The sequence below is a fragment of the Pteropus vampyrus genome, unplaced genomic scaffold (genome assembly GCF_000151845.1).
Source record: "Pteropus vampyrus isolate Shadow unplaced genomic scaffold, Pvam_2.0 Scaffold101, whole genome shotgun sequence".
NCBI lineage: Eukaryota > Metazoa > Chordata > Mammalia > Chiroptera > Pteropodidae > Pteropus > Pteropus vampyrus.
Window position 1 is genome coordinate 6,066,544 of NW_011888882.1, and position 25,738 is coordinate 6,092,281.

At 36.8% G+C, this 25,738-nt stretch overlaps 1 protein-coding gene across 1 annotated transcript in view; it reads left to right on the forward strand.

Annotated features, from left to right (window-relative positions):
* PPIL6 (peptidylprolyl isomerase like 6) overlaps positions 1–19,117 on the forward strand; it is a 28,771-nt gene extending 9,654 nt beyond the window's left edge. Inside the window, exons 5-9 of the mRNA XM_023533372.1 lie at positions 2,505–2,567; positions 2,669–2,816; positions 6,646–6,702; positions 16,248–16,383; positions 18,925–19,117. Coding sequence (XP_023389140.1) covers positions 2,505–2,567; positions 2,669–2,816; positions 6,646–6,702; positions 16,248–16,383; positions 18,925–19,036 — 516 coding nt within the window. The 3' untranslated portion in view covers positions 19,037–19,117. The remainder of the gene's footprint in view (positions 1–2,504; positions 2,568–2,668; positions 2,817–6,645; positions 6,703–16,247; positions 16,384–18,924) is intronic.
* The last annotated feature ends 6,621 nt before the right edge of the window (positions 19,118–25,738 follow it).

Here is a 25,738-nt window from a genome sequence, read left to right on the forward strand (position 1 = left end):
TAAAAGAATGAAAAGTTTGAGAGGTGACATTTTAAAACATGATACATAGTTGGTGAGAGCAGGACTAGATAAACTATGGCATTGGGAAGAGAACAGTCATGAAATTTGAGGTTTAGAGAGTGAGACAGACATCAGGATGGGATGGCACTAGAGGTAAAAGTACTTTGCAGTTTTCCTCAGAAACCTTGTAGCAACAACTACCACATATGAAAATCACTTCATGCTCATGATACTTGGGCCACAGAAAGATCCGGTGTCCTGAGCTGTGCAAAGGCAAAGACCTGTCTCGTTCATCCTTGTTTAACCACTGCCTGGAACAGAATCGGAAACATAGGTGCTCAGTGAATGTTTGGTTGAATAAACTGCACTTGAAAAATGCTTGAAACCCTGGGGCGTGGGGAGGAATTTAATGTTCATAGCAGTTAATTCCCAAAGGGATGGAAGTACATGGTGTACTCTGGGAATAGCAGGGGACAGCAAGGAGGCCAGAATTAGTGGGAAAATGAGAATATTGGTCAGGATTTTTGGTACCATCAATACCAAGCTACTCTGATTAACTTAAGGAAAAAAGATATGTATTGAAAGGATATTAGTAACCTCACAGTTGACAGGAAAGCTGGAGAAACCCGCTTTGGAAAACAGGTAGGAACCAAGGGAGGCCTGGCAATTGGAAAACATGGCCAGAGTCATGCCCCAGGAATGTGCAGCCAGGATCTGCTATAGGTGCTTGCTGGTCTGGATTTGAATTGACACCTTGACTAAGAATTACTTCTCAACTCTCCTTGTGTCTTTGACACTCCCTGCAGAGCCAAGGCCCCAGGCAAGAGCACCTAACTAGTGGAGCCAAGGTCATATCCCTACACCCCAGCTCTCACAGATTAGGGAAAGGGAGAATCTGGCCCCTTTAGATTCTGAAGAAGATGGTGGGGCCCTGTGGGGAGTTCCCGAAATAAGAAAGGTGTTCAGCTGTTAAGTAGCAAAAAAACCCAAACAGATACACTCAAGAAAGGTCGAACTCACCATCCATTCTGAACAAAGGAGTTATATCTTATCTAGCAGGAAGCCAAGCCAACAGAACTTTTCATAAAGAGTATGACGTAATGCTCTTTGCTTTTTTGGAAAAACTTTTAGGGCTGTGCGGAAACAGGCTGGAGTGGGGAAAGCCTGGCGGCAGGGCAGCCATTTGGAAACCTGTTATGGTCACGTGGGTTAGAGATAAAGACAGCTTGAATTCATTAGTGTCAGTGAGGAGAGAGGACCTAGATTCTAGAGGAAATCCTTGTTTTTTTTGCCCAGATGGTAGATTTTTCTTGTTGAGTAAAACTCGACTCATTTACTTCTTGGTTTGATTGATATGCTAGATAATTATGTTTGTGTGTTTGGCTGCTAGGTGACATTATCTTGTGTTGCATTCATTTGCTCTTTTTTCATTAGAATTTTCAGAGTTATTTACTCTTGACAACCTCATAAAGATAAGATATTATTGCACAGTATATTCTCATTTTCCTTCTAAGCCTGTGAAGTTTCCTATATTATGCCTCTTATTATAAAGTTATAATACTCTTATATAATGAAAAACATGTAGCATAGAAGCTGAGAGGCACAAATTAGTTAGAATTAGTATGGATGTAATACTTCACTCCCGGATGCCAGATAACACAATATTATTTAAGTCTTTTAATTTTTTTAAAAGTTAGAATGACATAAAATCAATGATAGTGGTACACTTAAAAGTGATTTCATTTATGTTTCCTCGATTTTTAAGAAATAGAGCAGGGCAAATTATGTACCTTGTTAAATCAGGCAGCATTTTTATGTATTCCTTAGATGTGCTTTGCTCCCCAAATGAATGCCACTGTGATGGTGACTAGCGTTTTCATTTTGGATGTCTCTTTATGGGGTAGACCTGTCTAACAAATGTTAGTTGTCCCTGCCAGAAAGGATGTCAATTAAAACCAGAGCTGGGGGCCTCTGGGAACATGAGAATATGATTGAAATAACTCAAAAGTTCATCATCTCTTCTCCCTGGAACCACACTTCCTATAGATTTAGTGGCCTCAGAAAGACTGGCCTTGGTTAGCTAATCTGAGCTGACTGAAAATCCAGAATACACAGTAACCAGATCCATGGCGCTCATGTTGGCTCTTTTTCCAAAATAACTCAGGAAAGAAAAGAATTCCCAGTCTGCTTCTTTTCCCAAGGGACTCACTAGTGTTCCTTTCCACACCTAGTTTACAATGTAGTGGATGGATATCTAGGCCATGTGTTCTCAGTCCTGGTGACAGGTTAGTGTTACTCAGACCTTTGCTACTGTAGGGTTTTAAAAAGTGTGTTATTTTAGTCGTAAAGACAATATAATAAAATGAGACAAACTTCTTTAAGTCATTCTTTTAATTTTGCTGTTAACGTTCTCTACTGTTAATGATGTTAACATCAATGAAAACATTCTGTTTTTTCTTCTAAGACATTGACCTGTATTATCTTTTTCTCCTGAATTTTAATAGCATGATTTTGTGTTCTTGGATATTTCTATTGGTTTTTATCCAATTGGAAAATTGATTTTTGAGGTAAGAGGCTTTTTGTTGTTTTAATTAGTTGGGGGGAGTGGAGCTCTAACTGTTGAATGTCAAATACTTAATCCTTGACATCTTTAATCTTTATTTTTCAGCTATACTGTGATGTATGTCCCAAAACGTGTAAAAATTTTCAGGTCTTGTGCACAGGAAAAGCGGGATTTTCTCAAAGTGGCGTCAGGCTACATTATGCAGGTTCGATTTTTCATCGGTTAGTACAGAATGGTTGGCTACAAGGAGGAGGTGAGTTTAAAATCTTAAATACAACTCGATTGCAAAATCAAATCAGAACATCCAAATTTTGTTTATCTATCTTTGTAAAATACATATAAAATTAAATATAGTTAATATTAGGTGTTATATATATTTAAGGGATGTTTTATATGGCCAAATGATGAATTAAGATATTCATATTCTTTTTAAAAATCCCCTAATTATTAAAATAAACAAGTCTAAGTTATGTTAGCAGGAATATTTTAAAATAAAAAGTCGTAAGAAAGTAGGATAACTTTTTTTTAATCAAAATGTAGTTTTAAATGCTCATCTAAATAAATAAGAGTGCCTAGAAAATACAGTGCTTTTAAAAAGAAGCATATTAAAGGTAAGAATTTGAAAATAGAATAAATGGAAAACAGCTTTTTTCTTACCAAAGATGTTACATTGTTACAATTGAAAAGTAAGAGCCAGAGCATTTTGGTCTTTATTTTGTTTTCTTTTCAAGCCAATTATTTTGCTTTATACAGACTAGCTGTCTGATTAACAGCACAAAATTAAATTTGGGAGGCCTTTTGGGAAATATTCCATAGGGAGCCATCAGGAAGCAATTTAAAAATAATTAGTTAGTGCAGAAGAAAATTTGCTTGAACTTGATGAAATATACAGGGGCTTAAATTAATAATGTTTAATTATTTTTCTACAACCTGGAACATTCTGAGACTGATGAGAAAAGTGTAGATTTAACCCAAGCACATAGTCTGTAAATCAGCTATTTTTCCATCAGTTTTTTCAATGCAAGAAAAACCACCAATACTGTTATCTAACATTATTTTTCCACTTAATATACATGCTATTAGGGTCTGCCTAATTTTTTATCACATTGCTATACCAATTTAATATCCTATTGGTAAACATTTAGATTGCTTTCAATTTTTCGTTAGTATAAAACAGTCCTCAAGGGGGCTAGTGTCAGGATCTCCTGGTACTCAGTTCAGTGTTGACTATTATGTGCTGGGCTCCCAGATGCTATGTTCTTTGTTTTGGTTTTGGTTAGACCTCCCCACTCCCACTCCCCAAAACAAGATTTGAGGAAAGTAAGTCACGTTATTTGTTTATTTATTTGAAGTAAAATTTCCAGATAGTAAAGTACATAGATCTTTGGAGCAGCAATGTTAAGGACAGTTTGGAAAAAATTCTGATTACTAGATTTACAACCAAATTTATACATACAAGCTATACCATGTTGGATAAGGCACTTAGCATCTCCGAATCGGTTTCTTAATTATAAAATGGGGATAATTATAATATCACAGGATGCGGTAAGGATTCAGCGACGTGGTATACTGAAAGTGCCAAGCTCAGTGAACATTCTTTTCCCTCCAGATGTCAGATTCCCACAGGCTATGTGTAGAATTTTGGAGCTAAATGTGGTTTCATGCTGTGCCTTGGGCTGCTTCCAGGCATTATTGCTTGCCCTTTGAAACTAATAGGCCCTACAGTCTTTACTCCCTCGCAGCCCCATTGCATCTTCTGATATCTCCCTCACTCTGCTCCACACATTGGCCTTGCTTTTTCTTAAGCACATCAAGCATATATGTGCCTTGAGGGTTTTTGTTGTTTCTTTTGCCTGGGACACACTCTACCCAGCTAGTCCTCCAGCTGTTCCCTCCCTTCGCCCCTGATCTGTTTTTGATTTTTGCCCAGAGTTCATCTCATCAAGGACTTACTTGATCACCCTATTTAAAATTTCCACCTTCCTGCCCACATACCTCTCCTTACCCCCTTTCCTGCTACTTTTCTATCTCCTTACTTTGCTTTATTACTTCTTTATTTTCTTCACCACTGGGCATACTATTATATATTTGTTAGGTAATTCGTTTATGGTCTGTTTCTCTTCACTAGAAAATAAGTTTCTGAGGGCAGAGTTTTTTTATCTATTTTATTCTCTATTGTATCCCCAGGTTTGAGAATAGTGCCTGGCATGTTGTAGGTACTTAAAAAATATTTGTTGAATGAACAAACGAATAAATAAATGGATAGTTAAATGGAAAACATACATTCTACTCATTTCTAAAGTGCTAAGTTAAAGAAGACATCAAGTCATTAAGCCATTTTGATAGGACTCTCTCTCTGTGGCTATCGCAAGGCCTATCATCTTCAGAAAGATCTCTTGAGATACAGTTTAATACATTTTGTCATCATCATCACCATACTGATCATAATGATGGTGAAAATGATATCATTATCTCTAGCCCACATGATGCTGCACAATAATAAGTCACTAATGAACAAGCATGACATTCTGCTAGGCGTTGCACTAAGTGCTCTACCTACATGATTTCATTTAATCTTCAGAACCTGGGAGGCACTCACCATTATCCATGTCTATACAGATAAAGAAACAGGCTTGAAAAGGCAACTCACTAGCATCAAGATTTGAATCAAAACCATCTGACTTTAAAGTTCACTTTAACTACTATTCTGTATTACTGAATTCGTTATCAGAAGTATAGAAATAATGCCAGATATACAAGGCTGAATTCAAGGGGGTGGGTATGTCCACAAAAAATATTGAATACTGATTGGTATCAATGTAAAAAAATCCACTTGAGAGCTCTAAAGCAACAGGTAAAAGTAATGGTGGATCTTGGATAGACGGAACAAAGGAGCGTCACTGGTGTTTATTAGTAAGGGGGAGGTGAACCATTTGGGAAGATTTGTCCAAGCAAAGCAAACTTTAGGATCTGAAGGGATTAGTGTTAGGGAACCCTCAACTTCCCCATTCCTGGATTTAGCCTTTAGCCATTGCATTATGCCCCCAAGAGCTGCCAAGGACTTTGGGATGAATCATATGAGGAGTATCAGTGGAGTAGGGTTGGAGACTTAAGGTTTATCAATTAACTTCTGAACCAGCTTTATGAATAGTATGATTTAAAATACATGCCCTGTCCTGTATAAATTCTTCCCACATGCTTGCTGTTGCGTCAAATTTCTTTAAAATAGTACAGACACTTTTATTATTGATAAATCACTCATACTGAATTAAAATGGCACAGTTCTTCAAAACATATTTATTTCATACCATATTCAAGGAGGGTGGACTAGAGATCTGAGGAAGTAAAGAGGTTCTGGGGCTGGAGGTACGAAGACAGGCTTCGGAGACTTTTAGTTTCACAAGTTAAGTTTGTCTCCCTTTTTGCTATGAATAGATTAAAAAATAAGCTGTGCATAAAGAAGTTTTATAATAAGAGCACTGTCGAAGCCAAAATATGCAAAATAATGCAAAATAGATCATATAAATACCTTTTTTTTATAAACCTCATTAGATTACAAAGGAACTTCATTTCCAAAGTATTGGATAAATGAGTTAGCACTATAGGGTTCCAAGAGATGAAAACTTGAACATTAATTCTTTTTAGAGCATCTATTTTTATTCTTGTTCTAAAAGGATCTTACTGTTCCTATTTCATCCTCTCATTTTAATCCTTCCATTTTTCTGAAAAGCATGATGGACTATGGACTAACTTGTGAAGTAAACAGAAGTTATATGAACACATTTTAAAAAATCGTGGCCACAGTTATAATTTAATACTTCATCATTTTAAAGTTTGGCATTATAATATAACTTACCTTCAAGAGTTATTAGGAAAAGATAGGGCCTTGAATGTAAAAGTGCTTACAAAATACAAGTGAAAAAGTTATAATAATATTTTCTTGATATAGATTGAACAATTAGATAATTTAATATAATCATTGGTATAAGGAGAATCATAATTTAAAGCATATTTCTCCTGCCATTATTGTACCCTCTTTGTTAGTTTCAGAATTCTAATGTTTATTTATTGTTATTTCTCAGATATAGTAGCTGGAAAAGGAGATGGTGGAGAGTCGATTTATGGACCAACATTTGAAGGTGTGTATCTTTAAATTTTGTCAGTCATATATTAGTTGATTATTCAAATTTAACAGGACAGGACAGTTCATAGCTCCAAATAAGATAGTGTTTGGGGTAACATACTAAAAGTACACATACTAAAACAGAGTTGAAAATGGGGAGGGAGGAAGATACCCCAGTCCAATCCAGAATAGCTTTTTATGCACAATTTTTCATTCATCTAATTATTTCTTTAGGATAAATTCCTAAAATTAAGATTGTAAGGTCAAAGAGAATTGGTATTTTTAAGGCTTGTAATTCGCCATTCTCAGAATTGGTACCTTGATTTGGTACCTTGATAATCATCCTTATCAAAGAGAATTGGTATTTTTAAGGCTTGTAATTCGCCATTCTCAGAATTGGTACCTTGATTTGGTACCTTGATAATCATCCTGTTAAGGCTGTCTGGGATCCTGGGAAGATGGTAGTTGTGGTGGCATCATTTTTTCGTTTTTTAAAATCTCAACATAAAAAACAGACAAAAGAATTAGAAAAACTCAAAACCCATGGATAACATTTACAACAAAACTAGCTGGCAAGCTAATTACATGAATCCCAAAGTGCAAAAAGGTGAGGATATACTACCAACAGCCACAAAATCTGCATGGTATTCGTATCAGTATGGGAGAAAGCAGGGCATCTGAGGAGCCTGAGAATACTACAACCCCCAAGTAGCCAATGACTGGTGAGTGCATAGGCCCCTAGTAAGGTTTGAGGTTGCTAGAGCAATTAACCTCTGTGAACTCTCAAAACTGATCTGAAATGGCGGTCTTCCAGGAGAGGCTCACACTGAAGAGGAATTGTTGGGAACTGAATCAAAATTATGCAAGATATAGGGACAACAGTGATAAAGAGGGAATGGGAACAGAGCCAGGAAATCTCAGAAAGCAAGCTGCCATATTGTTGAACATGACGTAAAAACACAAAAGGGAGCTTTGTAAAGTTGGAAAAGCTACTTTCCTTTTAAACCCCACCTACTTCTAAACATTTAGGAAAACTAATTTTACATATAAATAAGCAGCAAAAAGTTTCATGGTTATTAGAAGATAAAAGAGAATAAATAACAGAGTAACATCACTGTAGACAATGAAAGCACACTAGAAAGACGTGCTCACAAAAGAATTCAAAAATGATAATTTCAAAACGAGCTAAAAGACATTAAGAGAATGATACAAGACAGGAAAGAATTCATAAATCAGATTAGAAAAACTCAGATATGAGGTTATACAACTGAGGAAAGAATTAACAGTAAAATTTTAGAAATAAACAAACTGGAAGAAATACAAGATCAAAAACAAAATAGGCATTTGTCTTAAAAGAATTAGAAGGTAGGAGTACATTTTTAAAAAACAAAAAGATTAAGAATGATAAAAAAGATTTATAAGAAAGTGACAAATATTAAAGATAGAGAATATCTAACATATGGATAATTATCCCTAAAGAATTAAACCAATACAAAGGAATGGAACAATACTGAGAAATATAATTGAAGAACACTTTCCTGAAATAAAAAAGGATTTGATGGTCTATATTTTGTTTTGGGTGATGGTTACACACCTATACAAAATTGTCAAAAATGCATCAAACTGAACAGCTAAGATATATGTATTTTATTATGTGTTTTACCATAAGTAAAAACTTATATATAGAAAACTCGAAACTGTTTATCGAAAGAGCACTCTGCTACTTGACAATACTGAACTAGAACCAACACATACAAGACATACTTTAGTGATATGATTGGACATTAAAGAAACAAGACATACTTTAGTGATATGATTGGACATTAAAGAAAAAAAAATTTCTTTAGGCAACTAAGCAAAAAAGAGTAGATTATTATCATGTTCTTTGACATCATATTCTTATGTCAGAAGGAAATGCAGTAATACATTTATGATGCTCAGGGAAAGGAAATGTGAGCTAAGGATTTTGTATTGAATTTGAGTTGTAAAAGGGCACACAGAGTTAACAACAGCTAAAACTTTAGGAAATAGCGTTACCACGAGCCTTTCTTGGGGAATTGACTGTAGAATGAATTTCACACAACCTAAGTACAACAGAGACCTTGACATAAGGACTGGTGCTGAGCATTAATTGTATAGTGACTCGTAAAACTAAAATTTAATGAAGATCAAAAGGGTGAGAGTATGGTATGAATGACTATATGCTTAGTCTAATTATTTAAAACATAAAGGAAAACGAGAATACATGCAAAAAATTTAAACTTTTCAGTAATTATACTGGTGACGATATTATTATTATTCTGAGATTGTTGTATATGTAATGTGGGAAAAGTAATTAATATTCTAATATTCTAATTTCATTATTTCCTGTGTCCTTGAGAATCAGGATTTTCACTGTGGAAGGAAGGAGAGACAGATGAAATATGACAGAGGCTAATAATTAAAATAACCATAATTCTAAATGAATTGGAAATTTCACTTTAAACTCAAAAGTGTCTCATCTATGTATTTAGCTCTGTCTACCGAATTGGTCTACAAACAATACAATAGTGACACACTGCTAGCATTTAGATTATTGTTTTGCAATGTCATTTCTTGCTTAAGGAAACCAGGGCTTCTGGGAGAAATGGCAGATTCCAGTTCTGCAACAGGAAATTACAAAATGAGCCTGAAACCTCATGTTCAGTCATGTACTGTCATCAGCTAGCAGGAGTGCTGTTAAGGATTTACTGGGGTCATGTCAAAGGCCTCAGAAGCCAACCTGAAGAGGTTCTCACTGGCCAATAATGGAGTAATTTGAATAGTAGTTGCAATTGATTGAAACGGAACACATACTTTATTTTTTATTTTATTTACTTATTGTTTTTTTAGGCGAGGCAACCCTTGGTTGACTTCACAGATTGCAAAGACCTTGTCAGCTTATGATCCCTTATTTTTTTTATTTTTTACGCCTACAGCCCCTGGTCTTCCTAGGTGGTCTCCCATCCAAGTACTAACCTGTTTAGCTTCTGAGATCAGACGGGATTGGGCTTGTTCAGGGTGGCATGGCCGTAGACCGAACAGATACTTTAAATCCAGGAGTTCATAATGATATTATAAAGTAAAGCCTAATTGCTTACCTGTGGGGGAATAATAGGAAATTAATTCGTTATCTTGAAAACTGATAAGTATAGAGAAAGAATCAAGCATTTATCTTGCCTTTCCTATGTGAACTGGACCAAATTGTAGATAAGGTGAAACAACTCATTACAAAAATATTCCAATCATTAATGAAAGGGAAGTAATAGAATTAGAATATCACCATTTCGCTGCCCCCAGTGAAATAATGGATCTAGGCATTTGCTATGTTGGTTGTCTGCTGCCTTCACAAAAAGAATAAACAGGACACTATGAGCCTTCTATTGAGAGAACATATTACCAAAGGGATAGAACAGGAGTCTGATTAAGCTTCTGGACCCAGCTGCCAACCTTTAAGAAATAGAACCAGTTCTGCCATAATGTATTCTTAAAGATCTCTGTACTATGTAAAACCATGCAATAAAAACCAGAGGAGTTACAGGAAAAACGAGGTAAAAAAACTTAGCGACACATTAAAAAATAAGATAATAACCTAATAAAAACAGTAACAGTTTTACACATATTATGTGATCAAGAAAAAAAAAACTAACAAGTGAGTATGACACTCTACCTTGTAAACTCCCTGACATTCGTGGAGGCGGCGTGGGAAGATTTGCAGCTGATGAGTGATTGGGAAGTGGTGGAAGGAGGGTTCTCTGAAATCGAAGGCAAGTTGCAACACCAGAGATGACATAATACAGTGACCTGAAGCTGGTGTATGTCTGAATTGTATGTGTTCCTCTGCAGCACAGCTCAGTTCAGCTGGGTGCAGTTTTCTACATTCACCTGTTTCTCCCAGAGGAGACTGGACATGAGCAGAGATGGAATTCTCATGCTCAAGTCCTTTCCTAATCTACCAATCAAGGTGAAACTAATGTGCATTTTCAACACAAGTATTATAGCCGAGCTGAGAGGACAGAGAACAGAGAATTATATTAAACTCCACTGTGTGTGTGGAATGAGCAAGCTCCAGACTGGGAGAAATTCTAGAGGTTAAATAGTTCAGGTTCATTAACAGATAAAATGTAAGGAAAAGAAAGGGATAGAGGCAGAGCATGTAGATTAAAAGAGATTTAAAAGGCATAACAAGTCTTTTTAAATGGGGAAGACTAAACCATACTATGTAGGGATGCACACTTGGATGACAAAACTATAAGGAAACATTAAGTACTTAATTTTATGTAAAAGTCGGGTGAGGAGAGAGTGACTTGACAAAGACGTCAGGGGAGGCTGGCAAAGTTTTTTCTCTTGATCTGAGTGGTGGTTAAAAGAGTGTTTGCTTTGTAATAACTAATAATAACTATATGTTAATTTTCTGTGGCTTTTTATATTTGTATTTTAATATAAAGGTTTAAAAAAATAATATCAAACCAATGGCCAAAGTAAAAGGGAAAAATAAAAGCTAGTTTCCTTCTAAATTCATGTGAAGACAACTTTATCAAATGAAACCATGCAAGTGACACCATTCATTTATTTACTCATAAAACATTACATTTTTAGTTTGGTTGCTACATAGTGTTAGGGCCTTTGGAAACAAAGATGAAGTGACCAAAATTTCACCCTCAAGAATTTTAGTTTTTGTGCAGACAGATGTTTAAATAGATAAACTACAGGTGTTATGCCAATTGCTATTATGAAGGAAGAACCGAGTGCTGTGGGACAAGACAGAAAAACTGCCTGGGAGAATTGGGGTTGGTGGCCCAGAGCAGCTTATGAATTCAATCTTAAAATAAGATGGTACAGACAGGGAAAGATGTTCCTGGAAGCTTTCTTTGCGTCCTTAATGCCTGATGAGAATCCATCATATGCTCTCTATCCCACAGCCATTATCAGATCCCCCCAACTCTTTCTGCTTGGAGGCACAGTCTGACAGAACTTTGGCCTTCTGGCCAATAGGAGACTGATTGCTTAGTTCATCTCCTCACCTGCCCCTCTGGACATCTCTGTGCCTCCACTGATTATCCTTTGCTACCATCCTTAGGCTATTGTGCGGATTTGGACTCTGCATAAAGGCCTGGCTGTCGACTGGTGCCCAGTGAGAAGACCCAGTGTGCTCAGGGAAGCTTCTGTTATTCAGTTTGTCTGGCAGTGCAGAATTAGAAATTCAGTAACCAATCAAGAAAAAGGAGAGAGACTCCAGAAGGAAAGATGAGTGTGGAAGAGAAATCATGACTAGTACTCAAAACAGTTATAACATGGGTTTCCCTCCTCTTTTCACCCCTCTGAGGAATGTTAAGATGAGGACAGCCAGTCCTTCCTCCACATTTCTCTCTTGGGACCCTATTTCCATGAGATGCAGAATTAAAAGCCAGGGCTTGTTAAAAACAACTACAACCACAAAACTCACTTTTATTAAGCTTAACACGATGAAGTTAAAAGAATGACTATATAATTTAATAAGATGATTATTTTATAAATTGGTTAATCTTTTTTTAACTTGAGGAAAGTTTGTTTTGCTTTGTTTCAAATCACAACTTTAAAATTGTCTCCTCAGATACCATTTTGAATATTAGAAGATAAATATTAACCCTTTTTTTCTCCTTGTATTTTTTGTATAGTAATCCTTATCCATCTTTCTCTCAAAGGATTGGTGACTAGATGGCTTGGGCTGACTGGAGAAAAGATCATTTTATATGAAAAGCAAGAGAAAAAAGCATATGTTTTTAAATATGGTATTTTCCTTGTTCTGTTAAGCAGATCAGCTTCTTAATATTAGCTCATGCCCTAATTCACATTAAGTAAACCAGTTTCTCAATAGTAGTTTGTGCCCTAATTCACTTAAAATATATTTGTCTAATTTCTAGATTACCTTATCTTTAAACGAAAGTGGACATTAATAAAAAGCACAGAGCCTAATTCACTGTCAGTATGACATAATGCAGCTAAAAGTTATACAAAAGTATTTTTTTATTAGAAACAAGAATTGAAGATAATTCAGTCTAAGTAGCTATTTAAGGGTTATTTGTTTTAATTGTGAGATTTCTATATATAGAAGGTGCATTTGTACAAAAGGTGCATATGTAATCAAAAACCCCATATTATAATCTTTGTCAAGAAAGAAAAACTGCCAGCATGCCAGAAGTCCCCCATTTGTCCATTCTCAATAATAACTCCATCTTCCTCTAAGAAGCAACCACTCGCCTTTTTCCTTGCTTTTCTCGATAGTTTTACTACTCACGTGTGGATACCTAAACAATACAATTAAGTTACTTACGCCTGTTTTTGAACTTTATATAAATGGAATTATATGGTAGACATTCTTTGTGTCTTGCTTTTTGTTCATCATGGCCTATGAGATTCACCCATGTTATCTGTAGCTGTAATTCTCTCATTTTCACTGCTGTTTAATATTATAAATATACCATGATTTATGTATTCAAGCGTTGAACACTTGGCTCTTTATTCCTCATGCCACACACATAATCAACATGTTTAAATATTTCATTAAAGCAGCAGTTTAAAAATGCTAGGTAGCAGACTTTCATTTACTTTTCTGTAACAAGAAATAGTGATAGGCTATTATTAAAATATGATAAAATTAGAGCAGTGGGTTTAAAAAATTGATATTACATGATTCAGGTCAGAATAACTGTCCTTAGAAAATTCCAATGTGACTATGGAAATATGTCACATTGTCTGATTATACTTTTACCAGAGAGAATGCAAGGCAATTTCTCAGACTTATAGTAGTTCCTTCCATTTTAAGTATGAGAATGAGATTTATTTTTAAAAAATTCAGAAACTGATTTTTTTTCACATAAATTCTGATTCCTATTTCAAATGAACAGTCCCATTTCACTCTTTATGTCGTATGTTACAAATGATGCCAGTTTTAACCACAGAGCAGTAACTACTACTTAGTACCTTCCTGTAAGTGGCAGAGGCAGGCAGGAATTCCTGAATCACAGATATGTAATGAAAGGGTTCTGAGTTTCTGCCATATTGGTTAAACTCCCTGAACTTCTTTTATCCTTTATTGAAAGTCCAGGCCTCAGTTACCATGATCTAAAAATAAATTTTCTAATTATTCTGAATTAGCCGGCTCTCAAAATTGTTTGCTTTCCTAATTTTGCCCAGCAATTAAAAAAACCTTTTTTTTGTTCCTCCCACTCCAAAACTTTGGTAAATTGTTTAAATTTTTCACTCAGGGATGCTGATAAAATAATCTATAATAGTTAATTATCTCACTCAGACGTAGTGAGGGGAAAAGGAAAAGTGTTGATTTAATGGCCAGTTTTTTTCCTGTCTCCCCAAAAATTATTATGTGAGCAGATAAATTTACATTTTTTATATAACTCAAAAGTGTTAAGCTCAGTACTTAGAACAGTACTTGGAATGCAGTCAGTATTTAATAAATATTTATTGAATGAACAAATGTTCAATTAAACCTGGGATTTTCATTCTCCATTTTAATATTGTTACTTATGGAAAAATATATTTCTCTCTATTAATGCAAATATACTATTCGGGTAGCCATTTTTCAGTAAAGCTTCTCTTTTCAGAAAAGATTTTATTTTGAACTCTATTATGTCATTGGCTTCTATCTTTAATTAGACGATATGCTCTGGCAATGGCTTTGTTCCCTAAGTGAGTTGGTAAAGCAGGTGCCAATAGACCAGTCCTAGCTTGCAACTCCTGTCAAGTTTATATAGGAAGGGTCACCACTGCTTGCTATCCTCGGCAAAGGCCCCACCAGTACCTGTGGAGAGAACAGGAAGGGAAGGGATGACTCCTCACTACACTCCATTAAGAGCAAGTTGAATTCCATCCAAGGACTTTACCTATTTGTGGCAGTCACTGAGAGGTTGCCCTCTGCCCTGCCATCACTGCCAGTCCGGAAGCAGCGTAGCCTCAGGTCCTTAAGTTCCACATCAACAACATTCTGTACTTAATATCATAGTCACTTATTTTTCACACAATTTTCAGGTCAACACATTTTAAATTTGTAAGTCGGGAACTACCTACACCTTTTAAAAACTTTTTTTCTATCCTTTTATAGCAGTGGTTTTCAAATTGCCCTTTAAGTTGTTTGTTCCATAGGGGTGCTGACAAAGTATCCTCAGGATGTGAGAGGGCTCTAGCCATTTTATCTGTTTTATATGTGGGCTTTCACACAGGTAGCATTTTTTGAATAGGTGTTATGTGAAAGTTCCATAATTGCAAGTTTTTGGTAAAAGTGTCACTCTATAAACTTTCTTATTACTTACAGAATTTAAGAGAAATTAATCATATCTAAGAGCAAATACCATTTTGGAAAAACTCTTTAAATCTTTGTTTTAGGTGGATTTCTATTCCATGTGATTTTTCTCCGAAATTAATGGGTTGTTTATTCCACTGAAATGAATATGGAGCATCAATGTAATTATATAGATACGTGTACAAAAATGCTTTATTTGCATTTCATAAGATTCCAGATGTCTTTATTCAGTTTGCAATTTAACAAGCTAAAAGTAACCATCACAGATATGTCTTAATTGCTTATCTGGCTTAGCTTTGAAACTTAAGAATAGTCAGCAGTTGCAACTTAAGAAAAATCTTATTGAGAGTTAATATTTGTATCTCTCAATTATTCCCAGGGTTTTATAGTTATTGAATGGTAACGTTTATTGAATTTCTCTCCTACCACTTCCTTCTGTGTTTTTAAGTTTGGAGGCAAATCTTATTTCATGTTGGAAATGGTACTTCCTGAAAATGGTAGCATAATAACCACCTTACAATTCTTTTTGCTTGTTAACTTTGAACTTAAAAAAAAAAAAAATTACTTTCCGCAAAATCTTGATCACTCCATATAAGGTTTGAGATTGAAATTTATTTAACGACTAATAAAAATACGTATAAATTCATTTTCTTTCGTTATCAACATTTAAGGCCACATGTATGCTAGGTAATGTGCTAGGAGACCCTGGGGGTAAAGCTATGAGATAAGGCCCCTGCCTTCGCATACTAGAGAGGAAACAACCGTGTACACAATTACATGGAATGTTATAAAGACCACAGTGGAGGTCTATATAAGATGTTGTGAGGGGAAGGGTCATGTCCACGAAAGCATTTGTAATTATCACATTGGTAGTTTGAATGAAATGCTACTGACAAAACAGCACAAGAAAATGGGCTGACCTTTATCCTAAGCAAAGTATGTGCTTCCTTTTACATTGTTAAAGTACTTCCTTTTACAGTAGTAATTTTCTTAGTACACTTGTTTTTAGCTATGGTAATAATAAACTAAAAGCAAATGCTCAAATAGTTCTAATAAGATTTTCCAGCCTTTTTGACAGCCCAGTTGAGTGAAAGTAATATGAAATATATTATTTGCAATTTGGAATGTATTGATAAATATGATTGAGAACCCTTGTTACCAAGGATTCTGTCTGTGCTTTACATATTAGAATCAATTGAAATAATAGAAACATTTTAATAACCTACTGTTAATATTGTCTTTTCTAGATGAAAACTTTTCAATTCCTCATAATAAAAGGGGAGTTCTTGGAATGGTCAACAAAGGCCGTCACAGCAATGGGTCACAATTCTACATCACACTACAACCAACTCCCTATCTAGATAAAAAATATGTGGCTTTTGGGTATGTGCATTGTAAATTTGTATCTATACTATTCACATATGAAAATGGTTCAAAAAGACTTGGGTAAGTATAGTACTGTGGGTAGCTAAGATAGAATTTAAAAGCAAAAGTAATACAAATGTAGATAAACATTTAGAAATAAATATTTTGTAAGATGCTTGATATCTATAAAAAACACAGAAACCATTTAGGCACAGCCATTATAATTTTATGTCCATCCATCCATCCATCCATCCATCCATCCATCCATCCTTCTATCTTATCAATTCTTAATTACTATGAATAATACAATAGTGCTTAATAATATAGATATATTTAGATGCAGAAGTGAAGTGAAGCCATTTAAGTAATTGTCTATGAAAAATGAAGAGATAGATGAAAACTATCCAGGGTACAAGTAATTTTTCTTTTTTACAGAACAATTTGTGGAAATATCTCAAGTAATAATTGTTAGAATATCCATTATGGGCATATGGATCTAAAATGGATGAATTTGTGGAAATATCTCAAGTAATAATTGTTAGAATATCCATTATGGGCATATGGATCTAAAATGGATGAATACACTTTTCATCACTGCAGTGCTTTGTGTCTGTGATTACCGAAGTGACTATAAGTTGAAGCTAGCTTTGTTTTCCCTGAAATGACATAAAATGTTAGAATTTTTTCTGAATATGTATTATATTATTCCAGTCACTCCATAGGGATAATTATTGACTCTTTATCCCATGAAAAAATATTATGCCCGTGTTAATTTTAACCACAAATTTCACATGTGGCCATTGAGCACTTGAAATGTGGCTAGTGCAACTGAGGAACTAAACTTTATTTAATTTTAATTAAATCTAAATAGCCACATGTGGCTAGTGGCTACCATATTGAGCAGTGAAGGTCTAAAGTAACTCCTAGGATTTTGGAACTTGTTGGATAGCGGGTGCTATTCACCAAGATAGAGAATACAAGGAGGAGGATATGGGAGAGAAGATCATGAATTCAAGATGGACAAGTTATAATTTAGGTTGAGATACCTATATGACAGGAAGGTAGCAACTCCTGAATACCAGAAGTAGGTGTTCAAGCTGGGCAAGGGCTGGAGATGTAGATTTGGAAGCTGTCTACATGGCAGCTGAGCTGCAGCCAGACCAGAGTACCATCACTCCCAGAACAACCTCTGGGCTTTTGCTTATTTGTTCCTTTCTGCCTCCCTTTAGTCTGCCAAAATTCTGTTTAAGGCTTAGGTCAGAAACCTCCCTAATTACCTAAACTGCTTCTTGGATCTTCTTTGGTGAACAACATGAAGTAGGGACTGGGTCTCACTCATCTTGTGCCCTAACACCTAGCACAGTGGAGAGGTACACACAATAGGTACTCACTCAATATTTGTGAAGCCAGTTTGGAGAATAGGCATCACATCCTCTTTGGACAGGAGTGAATCTGTCCATTTATCCCCTGCTCGTCATCCTCAGAATGTATTTTGTATTTCATGTCCTGCTCCGTGTCATGGTTTCTGATCGGGATGGCAAAAGCAGAGCCCAGAGGCAGACAAAGAGATGTCTAGAGCATGATTAATGTCAACACTGTGGCCCTATAAAAGTTCATGAAATTGAAATCGCACCTTCCCCTCAGCCACTGCCTCAACCCAAACATTGGCAGAAGAGACCGGTCCTGTGTTTGGGATTGTCTCTCTTTTAGTCCAAGAAACCATCAAAAGTCTAGCTCCACTCAGACCACCAGCTCCCTCCGTGGCCTACGAATGTCTACAAAGATCCAAATTAACATGGCTTTGAGCTGTCTTTTAGTCACATATTCAATGGATGTTAATTAGGTGCCTGCGCTGTTCCAGGCGTTGTATTAGGCACTGAGCACTTAGCAAAAGCATGATATCTGCCCTTATGATAGAATCTAAATGAGTCAAAGAAGCATACAAGCAAATGTCAGATTTAACCCTAATAACTCCTGTAAAGGAGAGGAGGGGGAATGGGCCATGAGCAGGGGGTCTGGGGAACTTCCCCAAGGAAGTGATGACTGAGTTGAGATCTGAAGGCAGGCCAAGCACAGGTGTGTGGGGGACTGGCCAAGAGCAAAGGAGACAGCTGTAGCAAGATGAGCTCAGGATGTTACTGAGGTACTGAAAGCCAGTCTGGCTGAAGCAGGGCAGGGGAGCATGCTGCAAGACAGCCCTGGAAGGGAATGGGGAGGCTGGCCATGGTTGGCCATGGTTGGCCATGGTAGAGATTTTTGGTCTTTATCATAAGGATAATGAGAAATTACTTAAGTGCTTTAAGCAGGGAGATGAGATCAGGTTTGCATTTTTTAAAGGTCACCCTGATGGCGGTGAGGATAACAGATTGGAAAGGTCCCAGACAGATGTGAGGCAACCATGCAAAGTGCATACATTTAGAGCTCTTAAGGATATTTATGACTGATGTTAATTTACTTTGTAGGAAATAGCCTTAGCTAAGCTGTATAGGCCTCAATTTAGAAATATAAGGTAAACGTGAAAATTTATAACTAAATTTTTCATTTTTTCCCCTGTATTAGGCAATTGGTTGAAGGAACAGAAGTTCTCCAACGACTAGAATTGGTTCCAACAGAGAATGAAAGACCAATACAACAATGTTTGATTATTGGCAGTGGAGATATTTATGCTTGATTTTCATATTAATATATTCCAACAAATTATTATGTATTAATCAGCTGTTTCTAAATTTAATTAAATCTAGATAAAATTTAATGTGCTTGATAAAATTTAATTGAAAACTGTTGCAGGTGCTGTAGGTTAGTTCACCTGACACCCAGTATCTCCTCATTTTCTTTCTTGCCTCTGCCATAGAGACTATAAAAGCCAAATACTAAATTTCCCAGCCTCCTTTGCAGCCAGGAGTGGCAATGATTAATGTCAGCACTGACTGTGTCCCTATAAAAGTTCATGAAATAACAGCTCATTGCTATAAGCTCATTCTGGCCAGTGAGACATGGGTAGAATGTAGTGGTCCTGCCCCTTCCCCTTCATTCAGTCCTGAAAGCAGGGAGGCTGGAACCATGAAAGAAGGGCCAAGAGAACTGCTGAGATGTCAGCCCCAGCTCTTAAGCTGCATAACCAATACCAGCAACTCTCTATCTCTGGACTTCTTACTATATGAGACAAATAAATCCCTGTTTATGTCACTGTTGGTTGAGTAGCCAAAATCATTCTTAATTTAGCAGTAGTACCTAATGGTCTTTGAATCTTAAAATATTTGAATAGAATCACATTGTTGTTTGTAACTACATTTCCGCCATGAGGAACTTTGTAAATAAGCAAGTAGGAGAGACAATAGAAAAAAAGAATTGATCGTAAAATTTAATTGTTTATATATAGCATTAAGAAAAGGGTATATACATTTTGGATGTTTTTATATGCATGAATAGAATGATTCTCTCTGAGCCATACCAACCAAGACCTTGGGTTACAGTCCCCGTGATGGTTGACTTCTGAGATATTACTGGGGAACCATCTTTATCAGCTGCTCCTTAATCTGAGATTCTCAAACTCATATCACCTGGGAACTTTTTCAGTAAGATTGCTGGATCCTGTCCTTGACCTATTCAAGAGTCTCGAGATGTGAGACAGGGATTCTATGCAGTCATTTAGCTCTCTCCTCAGAGGTTCTTATTTAGCTAGCTGGACACTAGCCATTTGGGATTACTGCAAGATATAAGTAACTGGTTTCAGCCTCCTTTTAGTAGTCAGCGAAGTGCTTAACTCTGAAAGTTAGGGTGACATTGCTTAGCTACCTTAGCTGCTGCTACCACCACTGCCATTGTAGTCCTGCTCTGCCCAGAGTCATTGTGCTTTTCTTGCCCTTAGCAGATTTGTCTTCAGAGATGATCTTTGAGCCAGTCTTATAGAGACAAGCCTCTAATTGACTTGGGGCTTGCAGAAGGTAGGCATATGCTTTTTGTTTGTTTTATTTTGAAATGATTATAGAGTCACGGGAAGTTACAAGAATAGTACAGAATAGTCCTGTGTACTGATCACCCAGTTTCCCCAATGGGCATCTATGTAACAATGCCAAAATACGCAATTGACATTGATACAACATGAGTGTATTGTCATTTTATCACGTGTAGATTTGTGACTGATAACCACGATCAACACACAGAAGTTTTTCAGTGTCATAGAGACCTCCTTGGGGTTGTCCATTTATAATCATACCTATTCCCCTGCTCCCTACCATGTCTAACTCCTGAAAACTGGCACAATTTTGTTATTGTTGTTAATAACAGCTCATTGCTATAAGGCATATGGTTTTACACTAAGATCTGAAGTAGGTGGGGAGAAAGCATAGTGCCTGTATCAAATTCTTAACTGGCCCAGAGGCAGCATAGTGTTAAAAATGTGTGCCCTAGGGGGTGGCTCCATAGTGTAGTGGTTAGCACGTCTGCTTTACACGCAGCAGAAGGTCCTGGGTTCATGCCCCAGGTGGAGCCACAGACCATACGTGGGTACACCAGGCCCCCTGAGTGCACTGGGGGTGCCAGGCTCCAGGTGCTCCCAGCCGAGTGCATGCCGTGAGCGTGTGGGAGGAGACGCCCGGCCTTCAGAGATCTAGTTCTTAAGGGGAAATGGCAACATCCATAGGTCAGGGGTGTAAGTGGGGCGGGGGTGGCGGCGGGGAGGAATTAAAGAGAGGGTGGGGGTGGGGAAAGAATGTGTGTCCTAGAGCCAGACAGCCTGGGTTTGAATCCTGGCTCTGTCATTCTCTAGCTGTATGAAATCCAGCAAAAACTTCACTGAGCCTCTATATCCTCAAAACAGTAGTACATAAGACATAGAGTAGTTGTGAGCATTCAAGGAATCAATAGTTTGTATATAAGACCTACCTAGAATAGGACCTGTTATACTGTAAATGCTCAATAAATATATGCTCAATAAATTACCAGTGTATAACCTTCAGAGTGTTGCCTAGGAGCTTGTATTTTTAAAAGCTCTTCAATGACTCTGATTAACAGGCAGATTTGGGTAACACTGAAGAGGAGCTACCTCCTCCCCCTCTATTCTTGAGTTTCGGCCGGCCTGAGTATTCAGGCTTTTTGTATGAAGCCTCCAGATCCTTTCTCTGGGCCTTCAGATGGTTTCCTCCGGTCACACTGGTGGTATCTCAAAATGGGGCGGGAGACTGGACTTATCGCAGGGACTCTCACCAGGTCATGAAACGTGATGAATGAAACTGATGCTTTGCAGAGATCCTGGTTAAAGCAAATTATAAGCATTAGTCATGTAATAACAAGCAGTAGAGCAATTCTTACTGGCAATGAACCTGTATATTAGGACATGAAACATTTTATGTGAAAGAACTGGGATATTTACATGGGTATAAGAAACTCATTTCAGCTCCCTTTAGTTTTCAGTTTAGCTGCAATATAAAGGTAGAACACTGCACACTTTCTAAAAGATGGCAAGTTCATGGTCCCTTTGTTCCCTCTCACTTTCCACTTTAGGCTGTGTAGAAACCACGGATCTGTATAGGCAGTGGTTCTTACTACCCCCATTTAAAGGTACACATAGTGATACTTCTGTATCAGAATGTATTCTGCATTAGAAAGATTTGTATATTTAAACATGTTGTTTGTAGAAACTGATTATTATAAAGTACTCAAAAGCTTATCTCAAGTAACTAAATATAAGACTGATTTAACCAAATTAAAAGACTTCGATTTGATTAAACAGAAAGAATTCTAGACTTTTCCATATTTACGAATGGTGAAGGTATTCTGATGATTTATACAATATGTTACTTATGTGACCTTGTCCTAATTTTTGATACGGCAAAGTCAAGTACATACACTGCATCTTACACTAAGCATGTTAATGACAGGAGTGTGGTATCTAGACATTTTTCTTATTTTGAGAGATTTGTGATAAACATTTAAAATTCTATCTAAAGAATGTGTTTGTCCCAACTGCAGATGGTGCTAGTTATTTGTTAATGAATGGTCTGGCAAACCTCTGGATTCCATACTCTGAGTTTTTACACTTTACACATATTTTAAATTAGGTATGTCGGTTTTAGTCCCAGCTGTCTAGCAATGTGGCATTCAAATCACTTAACCTTTCACTTATTTGTAAAAAGAATAGAGAAGTAAAGAGATTATTAGCTTCCTTCTGGCTCTAATCACTTTAGTGATTCTCTGAGTAAATTTATAAAATCAATAACAATACTATTATTTGCCTTGGGGCCTCAATTTCATTAGTAAAATGGGGGTATATCTACCTCATAGTGGTTTGGGGATTAATTGAGATAATATATGAAGACACTTCTCATGATGCTTGACACATGGCAGATATTCAATACTATATCGATTATACTATATCGATTATACTATCCACTACCTTTCCCAAAATGGAATCATAACTTAAAACTGACAAATCTAGTCAGTCCATATCTCAAATAAATTTTATACATCATATAAAATATTTGTAACAAACTCAATAGTAAAATATACAACATAAGTATCAAAGTTTGGTATTTGATAGGGGGCTTTGAAAATGTGATGAATCATAGGTTGGTTGGTTGGTTGGTTTTTCCTTCAGTGTGCATCAGAAATACTTGAGCCTCTCAAAACACAGAGTCCTGGGACCTGCCCTAGTTTCTGATTCAGTGGGTCTGGAGTGGGCAGAAGAATTTGCATTTTTAATATGTCCCAGGTTTGCTGATGCTGCTGGTCTGGAAACCATACTTTAAGAACCACTGGGATGTATTAAAGACATAGATCTATATGAGAGACTTACGGCATGTCGGTATGTGGAAGAAAGATGTAAGTTGTAAAACATTAAAGAGTTACTACAGTAAAGAAAGAATGAGGAAAGACAAGACAAGAAACTTTGATTTTAACAAGGCAGCAGAAAGGTATGCAAACACTGGCCAATCAAAAGGGACAGAGACTAGAGGCCTGGTGCAGGGTCCTGGAGCTCCTGGCTGGGTGGAAGGTGAGCTTTACAGCTGCTGTAGAGGCACCATGGCAGTCTGGGGGTTTGGGGAAGGGGCTGGGACACTTGAACTGCTCAGGGCAGTGCTCTTTACCAGTGAATACAGAATCACTTGAATGTTTTAGTAACCAGAATGTCCATCTGTGTGTGCTCAGGCTGAAAATGGGCTCTCCAAGACAGGACTGGGAAGAGTACAATGACGCCTGGGCACAGGGGGAAGTAGCTAAAGCAGGTTATCAGAAAGTTGCCAGGGGTATAGTTTAGCTTGAACTTGGGGTTTGTTCCTAAGGAATAAGTTAGAAAAAAGTCTGCCTTCTGTTTCCTAAAGGACTAAGAAATATGGAAAAAGTGCTAGCAGACTCAGGGGTTAAAGCAGAAAAGAAAGAAAATGCATCTCAGGTGCCAGCCTGGAGAGAACCTAGACGGTGCTCCATGAGTCCTGTGCATCCAGGAGTCTTGTGTTGTTTGTGTTGCTTGTACCCTGACCTTACATTTTAAAAACAAACAACAACAAAAAACAAACAAAAACTTTACAACATGTCTTGCTTGGTGTAATTTTGTAGAAGATTCACCTTTGAGAACTGGAGCAATTTAGGAGGGTTATAGTGTAAAGCAATCTTAAACTTTCATAGATATACGCATGTACATATTGATCTTGTTAAAATGCAAATTATGATTCAGGAAGTCTGAGGTGAGGCCTGAGATTTCGCATTTCTAACAGATTTTTAGGAGATATGATATTCAATGGTATTCATGAACTCCACTTTGAGAAGAGCAAAGCAATGGTTTTCAACCTAAGGTTGAAAACCATTGCTTTGCTCTTCTCAAAGTGGAGTTCATGAATATCATTAGCTTTTAAAACTCCTGATGCCCAGGCATTATTCGAAACTAAATCAGTACCCAGGCATCAGTATTTTTCAAAACTTCCCACGTGGTTCCTATGTTCAGCCAAGGTTGAGAAGAACTGATCTAAAGTATAATGTTTGCCTCTGAAACCCTGGAACAGTTATCAAAAATATCTATGGTCAAAGTGGAGTACCCCCTAAGGAGAGTATCTTTAGTAATTTTATCAATCTTAATAATAGTGTTAATAGAATCTGAATATACAGTTTTAGCTCACTATTAATTTTTATTACAATCCTTTGTTGAAACTTATTTAAATATTATATGAGATTTAATACATGTTGTTAAAACTGTATTATAGACGCCAGTCCTTGCTCTGGAATGGTGAAAATAACTTTAGAAGTCTAACTTGATCTAGCTCAACAGATGCCATGTAAAATAAAATAAGCAATGCTTCTTGAGTCTTAACACAATAGAATGAAATGTCCCCTTAAAAGAACTAACAAAAATCTAAGGACTAGAGTTGAACACCTAAGTGACAAAGTGTGACACAATGGCCTCGACAGTGGGGTGTGTTAATCCTAGGGCATAAAAAGATAATCCACTGGCATGTGGGAAGAAAACAGAATTCTTATATTTTTAACCTAAAAAAAAAAGTTGACTGGTGCCTTCATTTGGTCTGGGTGTCAGATGGTCATGTGCCAAATAAACACTGTGTGAGAGATCTCCTGGGAGAAGAGCAGCCGTTTCACTGTTTGAAGGCTGATGATGGGACCTCACTTATTTACTTGGCTGCACTCTCATGCCTCCGGCCATAGGTTGAATCAATCAAAGATCATTTGTTTGCTTTTGAACAAATCTCCAACTAGTAGTCAATGTAACAAACGTCCGTAGCCATCAGGTTACAGAAAGACCCCAATGATTAGAATCTGGGGAGTTATAAAAGCTTTCAAATTTAGGCAAAAAAGGTTGAAGCACTGATGAGAAAAATTCTGAGATGTCTTAAATTAAATTACTGCAGGCCTGAGGATGAAAGAGACGTGGGAAATAAATCAGTTAACAATAGGTCAAAACCCACAAAGGACTGCTCACATTCTTGAAGAAATATTGAAATTTTTAATCAACTTCCAGTTGGCATCCTGCTTATGCATGAACTTTCCAGACAATTGCCCACAACGAACAAATACTTCTTCCTATCGACTGTTCGCCTATCCCAGAACTTTCTCGACTAAATCTTTTCCTGACACCACCCGCCCCCATCCATAGCCAATATAAATTCTCTTAAAACAACCTGTATCTTTCTGCTCCAAACTCATTGTATAAAAGAGCCCCTGTCAACCCCACGATGGTGGACACGTTTGTCTTCATCAAGCCCTGCTGCTGATGGCTCATCTGTGTCCCAGGACCCAGCCCTTTTTCTGGTTAGCATATGGCTCAGCAAACCCTTTCAGGACAATTTTCGGCCTCAAACTTGTTTAACAGCACTTATGTAGTCATCTTTTTTGGTGTTTTCATAGCAAAGCAGATCTCACAAAAATA